Source organism: Columba livia, chromosome 6 (assembly GCF_036013475.1).
Source record: "Columba livia isolate bColLiv1 breed racing homer chromosome 6, bColLiv1.pat.W.v2, whole genome shotgun sequence".
Lineage (NCBI taxonomy): Eukaryota > Metazoa > Chordata > Aves > Columbiformes > Columbidae > Columba > Columba livia.
In genome coordinates this window covers 29,489,439-29,501,092 of record NC_088607.1, presented here as the reverse complement: position 1 = coordinate 29,501,092, position 11,654 = coordinate 29,489,439, and the positions used below count along the sequence as shown (strand labels likewise).

General features: G+C 42.8%; 1 protein-coding gene and 1 long non-coding RNA gene across 2 annotated transcripts; one reads left to right on the top strand and one right to left on the bottom strand.

Moving 5' to 3' along the window:
* Positions 1–3,529: 3,529 nt before the first annotated feature.
* On the top strand, positions 3,530–7,390 carry ADIRF (adipogenesis regulatory factor). Its single transcript, XM_005511581.3, has 3 exons — positions 3,530–3,757; positions 5,444–5,506; positions 6,811–7,390. Exons 1-3 carry the CDS (start codon positions 3,697–3,699, stop codon positions 6,915–6,917), a joined length of 231 nt encoding a protein of 76 aa, XP_005511638.1. The 5' UTR covers positions 3,530–3,696; the 3' UTR covers positions 6,918–7,390.
* On the bottom strand, positions 6,888–11,319 carry LOC135579781 (uncharacterized). Its single transcript, XR_010473546.1, has 3 exons — positions 10,953–11,319; positions 10,512–10,614; positions 6,888–10,266 (listed from the first exon to the last, which is right to left on the bottom strand). It is a non-coding gene; the product is annotated as an uncharacterized LOC135579781 (long non-coding RNA).
* Positions 11,320–11,654: the final 335 nt, after the last annotated feature.

Here is an 11,654-nt window from a genome sequence, read left to right as displayed (position 1 = left end):
GCTTCTCCACCTTTCTCAGCAAGCCCTGGAGAATGTTGCCACCCATGTAAATGAAGAATCAGTTAGACCTACTTTTCTTCCAGAAATACATTTCTGTATTTGAACTGAAGGGCTAATCTAGCTTAATTGGAACAGCTTTACTTCAGTCCTTTAAATGACTAATTCTATTTCTTAATGTAAAAATCACATCACTTTCACACTAATATCAGCCTTTTTTTTTTTAGCAGATGTGCACTTCATTAACTTCAGGAATGGTCTATGTAAAAATTTTCAGCCTTGACACATCACTGCATTTACCTTGCTCATGGAAACCACACCTATCTGTAAAACTCAACCCTGGTAAAAGTCTAATTGAACAAAACCACATAAATTTCAGCTCTTCCCATTTAATTAACTTTGTTTGCCCATTGTCATGTGTAAAACATGAGCTCTAGCTCTGATCAGTTACTTCTGAACTTCATCAGGTAATAAGAACAGAAAGGTTCATGTTACTGATATGTGAGATGCCGTAGAAGAGGTGTGAAAGGAAAGGAAACCAGAAGAATTTCTAATTTCCCTGCAGTGCCTTTGATTTAACTCACAGCTATTTGGGCTGCATGTTTGGAGTTGCCAACTAGTTCCAGGGCCATGGGTCCTGGAGCCCTCCTAGCACTTAAGGAATCAGTTTGGGAGTTTTTTCCCTCGAACACAAATGACTGCTCATCACAGACAACAGACTGAGAATGTGCAGAACATGGAGAAAAAGCCCAAGGATTCGGTGGTGAGTGTGTTGGTGAGAGTATTTCCCCGCTGGAGGTGAGTAGACGGAGCTGCGCAGGTGGTGACACTTCTTCACATCTGCGTTCTGGCCCAGCAATGTCAGTGATGTGCCCCAGTGTTACCAGGTGGAGTAATTTATGGAATAGCTTGAAATTTCAGAGGCACCTCAGCATGTGGCTCTGCCTGCACACTGTACCTATCCCAGCTGGTGTTAACCAGGCTTTCTGTCTGCAGTCTCAACAGACACCAAGACCAGAATGAAGCAAAAGTCCAAACTAACTTCCAACCCGTAGGCAGTTTGGTTTGACCTTAGGACACACCAGTCAAGGACCAGGAAATCCATTTGAAAAGAGGTAATGCATGGGAGGAACAGGAGTAGAAACTATAGATGCACTTAGAGGTTGGAACTTTGGGTCAATACTTATGGAGATGTCAGGAGACAAGGAGCACACAGGCTGTAGTGTTTTTGGCATTTAGCTTTCAAAATATTTTATGATCTCCCACCCCTATCTTGTAATGAGATAACGTGGCTGAGAACTGACAACGGTGGAAAGAACAATGCCACAATACCTGCCATACCAGCCAGGTCCATCAAGTGATAGTGAGATCCTCTCTGACAGGGGTGACAGACTATTGAAAAGCATACAAAAGAGTGAAAGCAAACACTGGGATTCATGAGGAGGTACACTTCTTGAAAAAGCTCATGTTTTCCCCAGATCTTCAGGAGAGCGGAGACACCGCATTGCAGAAGGCGGCACGTTTGAAAGCTGACTTGCTTGAAAACGTAGCCACTCATTTCCCAGGGCAGCCACGAGTGTGCTTCACTCCTGCTGAAGTCACAGGAAAGGCTGATGCCCAGGTGGGGTATCCAGCTCATCATGAGCTCGAACTCTTCCCATGACACTTAGGAGGGACCCATGGAAGCCCATCATGAACACCTCGTATCAGGAGACACACAGTGAAATGTAAATCAGGTGACCTATAGCTTGGACCAGGACAAGAATTAATTCAAAGCCATATGTTTAGTTGCTTAGTTCATTGATCTATAAGAAGTAAGTTACTATTTTAGTTTTACTGTTCCATGAACAGTCTGTCTCAGGAAAAGCTTTCAACAGCTTTGTGATGATGTTCTCTTTAGAGACCAAGAGAAGGTTAAATTATTTTGAGAAGTGTTTTTTACAAAATCCAGGAATAGATCAGATATACGTTAATAGTTTCAAGTAGTTGTTTCATAACAGAACAAAATCAAAACTCACGCATAAATCACTGTAAATTTCTGAGCAGATGAAATTCCAGTCCTTATTTTTGCCCAGGTCAATCATCCTTTTTATATCTGAGTGCTCTAATCTATATCTAACATCAGTTCAAAATGCTTCATGTTAGCTTTTAGAAGTAATGTTAACTCAGAAAATTAATAAAGATGATGCAATACATTTCGCTAATTTTCTGATTTGGTTTTGTAACTCTGTGAGCCACCTGATGCACACACCATTTGTCCCACCATAGGGGATAAATACATGCTATACCAAATGTCCTTTTTTTCCTCTGCTCTGGGCTGCACTATAGTGATCACGCCATGCCAGTCTGCTGGGCAAGTGTAATTTGCATTCTTTGCTTTTTTTTGCTTGGAATCAGGATAATTATCTTAATGATAAGGATAAGATTACATTAGATGAGGAGTCACGCTGCTATGCAAACAGTGGTGTAGGTTTTACTCACAAATTCATGCTACTTAATGTGTTGAGCCCGAGGTAAGGCAAGCAGTGGCACAGATCAGACAAGCATGTTGAGTTCAAAGTGCCAAAGATTTCCACTTGGAAGAAAAATAGTTGGAACTGGAGTAATCCAGGTGGTTGCCAGTGCAGAGTTAGAGAACAAAATTTACCTGAACTGCTAAGGAGCCTCTAAAATATTGCTGTGGTGAATGTTTAATGCTCGGTGTAACTGTGAGTCTGTTTGAAATGCTCTCGCCGAACTCCTGTTTTCCTTTTCAGGCAGATACCCTGCCAGCGGCAGCAGGGCCCTTGACCTGAAAATCCAGCAACAGAAAAGAACTGGGAGTGCAGCTCGAAGGGGTTTGCTGCTGGAGCCTCAGCACGTCCGCTCTCAAGCTGTGATGAGCTGCCTGGTGGGTGCTGGAGAGCCTCCTCTTTGCCACACGAGGAAAATGTGGGGTTGCTAATTTGTCTTCTTTATTATTTTTCCTTCACCTGAGAGCTGTTAGTGCTGACACAGGTTACCTGCCTAATCCGGTCAGGGCCTTCAGTGACGCTGGGCTTTGGCAATCTGACTTGAGCAGGCAACTGGAAAGATGGCCAGATTTGCAGTTTCTTGTAAAAAAATACAGGTAAATTACAACTCTCACCATCTAGCAGTATCCCACTTGACAAGAAAAGGGGATTGTGGTTAAAACTGTGAAGAAATGAATGAAGTTTGGACTGCTTTTTGTTTTCAGGAGGTTCAGCTCAGGGGATGAAGGAAGGAGAAAGAAGCCAGCCCTGCGGGGGATGAAAGTTGGCCATGCCCAGGATCTGCTGCTTCAGTAGTTTTCCAGCACTCTTCACAAAGCTCAGTTCAGTGGTTTTTCTCTGTCTGCAGTGGTGGAACAGGTTGGGCTTTTTTTTGTGTGTGGTTTTGATTGAAAAAAAAAATAATCTTATAAACGAAGACAGCGCAATGAAGCAGAAATCTCTACCTGGGCACACCCTCTCACTGAGATGGGTAAATAAACACCTTTTCTGTATGTGTTTTCAGCTCTCATTCCTCACATTCAAACTCCACCCATTGTACCAGTCACGCCCAAAAGAATTAGCAGGTCTCCTGGCACATGTATAAAACCAGGACAGGTCAGGGCAACCCCTCACATAGTGTGATATATGTTGCCAGGTGCTTAATTTTCCTGAAGCCGAGGAGTGTTAACAGCTGTCAGAAGCCACAATGTCAGGTAAAAACTTCCAGGGACTGAAGGATCAGGCTGAAGGTGCAGCAAAAGATGCTGGTAAGAAAAACTAAATATCCTTGTGTAATTGTGTGGGGCTTAGCTGTTACTTTCATTTACAGAAACTACAATCTGAAGTTGCACTACTAGCTTCATCGGTGCTACCAGGACACAGCTTTCCCTTTTGTTTCTATTCCCGAGACCCAGGTTTTGGGCATCGCCTGGACAAGGCCCCACACTGGCCACTTCTCTCGGCTCCGTGTGGGCAACCACCTCCAGCCACCCAGAGTTCCCTCAGCAGCTGCTGAGCATCGTCCAACCCTTATCACTCCCCAAATATAGAGCTTTAAACCTAGTGTTTTCAGAGCAGTGAAGCCTGTTTGGGAAGTAATAACCTAACATTTACATTAGTACATATTAGTAATAATCTAACATTTACATTGTCAGGGTGGACTTTTCTTGCTCTGCAGGAGTTTTTATACTGTTCTAAGAAGTTGGAGTTAACTTTTGATTAATGTTTGCTACTTGGCCTGATTATCAAAGCTTTCTGGTAATAACTGTATTGGTTGCAATGGACTGTTTGTAATAAGTAGTACAAGTATGTTTCTGTTGTCTTCTTCTCTAGCAGTAAGCACCAGACTTTGCATGGTTTAAAAAAAATCCATGCCCACATTTCTGTTGTAGCTCTTCCAATGTTGTAGGGCCAAGTGCTGTATTATTATTAGCCCTGTGCATTGGAAAACAATTTTGCAATGCAAAGTATAACAACTTTTGCTTTAAATTAAAAATGTTGATATGTGTAGAGCTGCTGCCAGCATTTTATAGTATATTCCTTACAGTGATTGTATGTAGCCCATTCCTAGCAGAGTATGATTTGTATCAGTCCTGGTTTCTGATCCTACAAACACTTTGTTGTATAGCCGAAATACATGAGTAACCTCACTGATTTCTGGGGACTTACAGTAAGTTTCCATCCACCTGGGAACGAATGTGTAGTAGCCTGAGAAACATGATAGTACGCCTTCCTGGAAAACAAAACAGCCCTTGCTGCATCCTGAATATATTAGTGCCATTGAGGGGTCACTACTTCTAGCAAAAGTGATAGGATGGCTATCACTCTATTGTAAGCTATCAGACATTTTACAATTGCATGGCATCTCACTTTTTTAATGCTTTGTATTCTGGAGTTGATTCCTTCCATTTTTAGATTCTGCTCCTCTTCTTCTCTTTATATAATGTCTCGTTTGTAAAATATCTTTGTTCTTGTTCTGCTCTGTTTAATGTTTTTGCTCTCTTTTTGGGAAAGGCATTACTCCTAAACTGCCTGCAAAGAAAATGCATGCTAGATGACCAAACTTCTCCAAGCAGAATAAGCTAGAAAAATAAATAAAAGCAGGTGTAGTGTAAAATAAGTAAAGTACAGCTAGATGTCATAATTCAAACTCACCACTAATCTTTGCTTCTTTATCTCCTTTTTATTTTATCTTCTTATCTGTCATTGATTTGCTTGGCTGACTGTAGGTGCCAGGTGAATGCTAATCTCTTAGCAAGCTGTTCTGGCAACACATGTCATTCCCAGGGTGCCTGCAAGTGAAGCACAGAGACTCAGCCTGCTCTGTACCAGCCTGAGCTCTTGCCAGGGGCACAACCTTCTGCAGACATGCAGAAATGCCAATTGATATAGGGAATTCCTGTAAGTATAAACATGAACATGTGGAAATGAATTTTTTTGGTCCTTAATTACAGCAAACACATTGGGACAGGCTACTCAGGATGCAGTCAACCAAATTACAGATGCAAGCCAGAAAGGTAAGAGAAATAATGTTCAAATCGAGAAGTGATGGAGCAGCTCAACACAAGCAGGCAGTGCTCATTCCTCTCTGTCCTGCCCATGCTGTCAGACTGAAAGCCCTTAGTTTCAGTGACAATTTTTGGCCTCTTACAAATCTCATGGGACAGAATTTCAGGATCTGTTCCTTAGTAGCTCCATACCTTTACTGGCAGATATACCATGATAGCTGACTCCTCCCTGGCCACCAAGTCCCATGCATGACACACAGATTTTGGCTTCCTTTATAGAAAACTTGTGGGAAGAGGGAAGACCACGAACAGAACTTTGCTCTTCTTTCTTGAGGATTGAGTAACCCTGTGAGGGCAGGGGTGCGTCTGGGTCCAGCCCACACCAGCCCCCAGTGCCTGCTGAGGCGGAGCTGGGGTCAAACAGTAATGATCCCACAGCTGGGAAGGTGCCATCAGGAATGCGTTGGTATCTCATTTTTGTGGAATGAGAACATTATAAACTAAAATCTAAGCTCAGTCCTCATTAATTTTAATAATTTTCTACGAATTAGGAGAGAATTAGTGACTTCAGGGTCTAAAATATTTACTGAAAGCCAAAATGCATTGACAATATCTCCTTAGAGCAGATATCCTCTACAGCTCCATAATGCCACATCATTGCCACCTGTTAATGTTAGATGGGGAGGCAGCAAAATTGGCAAAATACAGCTGGGATCCCAGAGAAGGGAGAGAGGCTGTGCCTCCTTTATGAGTGTCTCCTTCCTCCTCCTGAGACCCTGCTGCAGTTTCCCATCCTGGTGGGCGTTGGGTCCTGTAGGAGTGACCCTGCGCCCACAGCCCTCATGGGTGGTGCCTCAAATATACAACTGAGAAAGGAATCAAGGGGAAAGCATCCTCCACCTTCCCTATCGTTTGATAAGGTTGTCTTTCCCAAACATCCCCCTATTCACAGCACTTCTTGGTCCAAAGCACCCTCTTCCATCAGGCAGGCCACACCTAGACCAAAATCCATCTATTGCAGCTTTGTCCTGTCTTTCATCTTGTAGTTCTTCAGCTCAGCACCCAAAACTTCCAAGTGACCCCTCCTATTTTGCAGCCTTTCCTAAATACATCCTTTCAAACTCAACAATAATCACCTGTGGAGAACCTTTTATTTAAAAAAATTACATATATATATATATGTATATGTATATGTATATAACCCTATCTTTTTATAATCTAATAACTTTCATACTTCCCCCTTCCATCATAAATATGAAACCATGTTGTGTTTTTGAAGCTTTTTGCTTATCTTTTTTTCCCCTCTCTTGCAGCTATTGACAAGGCTTCCAAGGCAGCGCAGGATGGGGTAGAAAAAGCAACTGGACAAGCTGCAGAAGCAATGTCTGGCTTTGGGAAAAAATGTGGATTTAAGAAATGATGCAAATTTAAGCAAACAGTATTGCATGTAAAAATCTCTCTTTGGTCTGCAATTCTTTGCTCCTTTGTGTAGAAAAATGAAAGCTGTTTGAGACCTGGATAACTTCTTTCTCTCCAAATACAAAATTCTAAGGCAAAAGGCCCCTTTATTCTTCTTAAAGGAAAAAGTACATATTTTAGCAAATCTTGTAACATCTGTTCACAAACTTCAACGTGGCTCTTAAGGCTTCAGCAATGCTATTGCCCTGCACTTACAACAGCACAATGGTTATTGCAACATTTACTAAGTGTATTTACAAACCAAATGAAACCGTTCATGTTCTGGGACACCAGGACATTCATATGATGAAACTGAGTTTCCTTCCAGTAATCAGAAGTTAAGCTGGTGTTATATTTCATGTCAGTTGTTTGCTTCATCCCATTTGCTGTGTTTTCTGATTTGGACAAATAAAAGGTATTGTAAGATTTCTGCCACCCATGTATCCCGTGGTTATACACTATTGTTATTTTATTAGGCTTTCAGTGAAGTATCACACAGTCTTGCAAATCTCTTTTGCTTTCTGATGAAGAGCTCAGCAAGGTTCATCCTGTCAGGGAAGTGAGTACTGAATCATTTTGCAGCTTGGCAGACAGACAAATGCAAACCAACAGCCCCACACCGTGGAGGAGCCCCGTGGTTCCTGCGAGTGACCGGGAGTTGTGGTGTCCACCCTCGCCCTTTCCCTTGGCCGTCTGTTGCCAGTCCAGATTTCTTTTTATCAACAACACATCTCCCGTTAAATCTCCTGGGGACAAAAATCGAACACTGTATCCCCATGCATGCTTGCAGCACTAATACTAAATCTGACAGGAAGCACCAACGTGGGAGATGGCACCATGATGCATCTCAGTAATTAGGCCTGAGAAATGGGCACTCTTCTTGCCTAGGAGACAGAAATATTTATTTGAGATTGCTGCTTGCTGCTGCTGCAGCCAGACAGGTGCCCACATGGGGCTGCCTCTGTCAACAGAAGGCCCTGATACTCACTTATTCACAGTAAGTGCTCTTACCTTGGTCTTTGGGTGTTTCTCATTGCCAGACAATAGTTCTCTTCTATTAGCTTTTTTTTTTTTTTTTCACTTGTTTTTCCTCCTGGTTTGAAGCTTTACCAGTCTGATTTCAGTAAAAATCCAATCAAAAAAAAGCACCTGGAATTAATGAATAAGGCAAGCCAGGCCAGCTTGAGATACTGCTGTCTCACACCTCTTGACCAAGAGCTGTGGGGTTTTTGGAGGCTGGTCTTTGTGGATGCCGTCCTAGGAGAGACTGACTCACCGCTGAACCCCAAGAGCACTGCACTCTGCAGAATGACTGCATGGACTGAAAAGCCTTTATGGACCCAAAGGTAATAGACCATCTGTGAGTAAACATAGTCCAGGGCTTTGCACAGTGTCCCAATGCAATATCCACTGTCATTTAAAGCTTTTAAAACCTAAATATTTACCCAAGTATAAGCTCACAGAAAGAGCATTAGACTATTGCGCTCCCAGTTACTGGGCAGCCTTCAACAGTGCTTAACTGTCTCTGCTCTGGAGTTCTCTGTGTTTGGCTGAGCTCAGGAATCATGTGTGCTTGTGCCTTGGCAGCTCCAGTCCGTGCTTTGAACCAGCTGTCCTGGCACCACTTGCTGTGAGCAGCAGCCCTGGGCTGTGGCTGCATGACCAGCATGGGGCCATGTGGGTGCTCTCATTAGCCCTGGTGCACTAATGAGCAAAGTTTGGGACGTGTCACTGCTGGGGATGGCTGAGGAGAAGCAGAGGGGCAGCTCGTGTTAGGAACTACACCTCTTCACTGGTCTTCTACAGTTTTAGTCTATATGTAGTATTAATATTATCATCATCAAAGTTTGGGCGGCAAATATCCTCAAAGCCAAGAGCTGACCTGCATAAAGTTGGTATCGGGAACATCTTCACAGTGGTTTCAAATTTAATAAAACATCAAATTAATATTAAACACTTAAACCAATTAGTGGCTACATATCCAGTATTTTAAACTGTCAAGGTTTTTGAAATATTTTGGTTTACTGTACTTTAAAAAAAATCACAGTAGACATGCAAACCTATCTGCAAGTTGCACAAAACACACAGCTACAATTTAACTTAATTTTCTTAGCAAGCTCAGTTTTTCTTTTTCTTTTTCTTTTTCTTTTTCTTTTTCTTTTTCTTTTTCTTTTTCTTTTTCTTTTTCTTTTTCTTTTTCTTTTTCTTCTTCTTTTTCTTCTTCTTTTTCTTCTTTTCTTCTTCTTTTTTTTTTTTCTTCTTCTTCTTCTTTTTCTTTTTAACTTGTAAGCTTGGTGCAAGTATTTCTATTGTTACCGGTAAAACTCTGCTTTTTCAAATGCAATTGTTTCTTTTATCTGTAAGGCTTTCTGTAATGTGTTTGGAGTGCAAGGTATGCAGCCAATGGATGTTGATCTCCAGCTCCAGTATATATACATACATATATACACAAATAACATACATGTATCATTTGCCAAAAAAAAAAAACCCAGACCAAAACAAACAAGAACCTTGGAGGAAGGTGCTTAATACCTAATCAGGGTCATTTCAGTTTTAGAAAGTTAATTACAATTGTCCGTGGCTGGAATTTTCTCCTTGCCTCAATTAAAACAATTTTCAACCCACTACTGGTATCTGGAATTCTGGGAAATGCTGTTGCTAAATAAAAACATTATGTCAACTTAGAACAGAAGTGAATGTTAACGAGAAACCAACTGAGACACAAAAAACCAGGCAGATGTGTTCAGGACCAGAAAGCTGCTCGCAACCGCCCGCTCCCGCCGCCATGTCCGGCCCGCCCGTTACCGCGGCAACGCCGGCCGCTCTCTCCCCGCCCCCTCAGCCTCCTGGCCCAGCCCACAGGGGACTGATTGGGCCGCTGGCCAATGAGAGGGCGGCAAGCAGGGACGTGCTGCTCGCACCACCCAATCCGCCGCCGGAGCCTGCGCAGCGGGGCGGGGACAGGTCTCCGCGGGCTCTGCGGCTGTGGCGAAGCGGGAGTTCCTCAGCAGCGGCGGGTTCCCGCACTCAGAATTAAATACCTGGGAGAAGCTGGAAATCCTCCTGCTGGGAGCTGCAGGAGGAGAGAGGCTTAATGGTCACCTCAACAGCTCTGAGAGGCTGAGGGAAACAAAAACCAAGCGGCGTTTTCATGAAGATTGTGACAGAGAAACTGTCAGAGAAATTGTTAATATGCAGGGTTTCCTCAGATAATGGCAGAGATCTTCGGAGTGTTTATTGAGTATAGTTGTCCAAGGGCTGAACTGAGAACGGAAATACGTCAGTTCTCAGACTTTGATAGCTGCTGCCACCTGGTGAAAAAGAAAAAATACATTAAAAATACTGACTTTCTATAAACAAAGAACAATGCTAAAGAAATGCAGAAATACAGGGCCACCTCCCCACTGATCCACTGCTGCTTCCGAGCTCTTTGGGCTGGGTCAAGGCCGCTTTGTTTTTGTATTTGGGCCATTTCCGTTAGTGTTTCTCAAGAAGTTCAGGTGAGCCAGCACGAGAGGATGTTATGTTTACCAAAAAAGCTGGTTTTACCACTCACCTGTAATTATGGGTTTGAGTTTAAAGGCTGCACCACCTGGCCCTTGGGTAGAGAGGCTGTCTTGATGAGAGACATCTGCAGAAAACACCGGGCTCGTTCATTTCTATCAGAAATAAACGCAGAAATTGTCCTCTCACACCTTTGCCTTAGCAGAATATAAATACTGGCAGGTAACTGTGGGACCTGTCTGACCACCGACTGATCCCAAAAAATGTTCTTTGGCCCTTGCTTATGCCCGTTGTACAGGCAGAAGCTTCTCTATTGCATACAGCAAATGCAATCCACAAACAGGACTCTTCATGTTTTGACCCTTTCATCAGCATTAATAAGGGCACTTCTTGTCTATGGCTCATGCAAGAGCTGCAGCTCTGACAACACAAACACAGGTCTATTTAGACAGTAAGTCTCAAAGAGAATATTTTAAGACAAAATGACACTTACCTTTTTGTCAGACTCAGTGCACTTCACATGGGTGCTTCATATTTCCTTGTAAAAGAGGAAAGCAGACACTGGGAGGCTGGGTCCAGTTGGAATGGAAATTTAAATGGATAAAAATTATTTAAATCCAGTTAAATAACCCGCTCATTACCATGTGAATGAAGACTATGTTTTGACAGGGTAGTATTTGATATTTTCATTATCCTATTCCAGTTTTTAGGTATCTTCAACATCATGTTTGCTTTTGTCTCTAACTCCAGATGGCTCAAGGACAGGGAAATGGGTTAAATTGATCCAAGCAATAGTGGTTGGGCACAACACGTGTTTTTGTTTCTGCAAACTCTGACACATAGGAGTTGTTCAAGTTGCACAGGGGAGCTTTTCCAGTTCTTTAGATCCTGATACCAGGCTTAGGAAGGCACAGACTCAGTCCCTGCAATAGCTATAGGCCACGACTGTGGTTGGGGCTATGTCAGAGGAACAGCACAGAATGTTATTTTGCTGAAGGGAGATTTTGGAGGGGTTTATGCTCAGAAAAGCGTGGTATGGAAGAAGTCTTTGATGGTTTTCACCAGCCAGCCAGAAGCAGCATGATATCACAGTGCTCTTTTTAGCTGCTGGGAAGACAGACTCAATCTTCTTCCAGAAAGACAGAGCAGCTTGGCCTGAGGAGGAGTCCCACTGCTAGGTAAAGATCTCCCTCCT

Bases quoted from the DNA above. Each gene is read 5' to 3' on its own strand.
- ADIRF (XM_005511581.3), top strand. From the start codon at position 3,697: ATGTCAGGTAAAAACTTCCAGGGACTGAAGGATCAGGCTGAAGGTGCA. The intron at 3,758-5,443 runs GTAAGAAAAACT...CCTTAATTACAG, and splicing joins AGGTGCAGCAAAAGATGCTG to CAAACACATTGGGACAGGCT. The intron at 5,507-6,810 runs GTAAGAGAAATA...CCTCTCTTGCAG, and splicing joins TACAGATGCAAGCCAGAAAG to CTATTGACAAGGCTTCCAAG.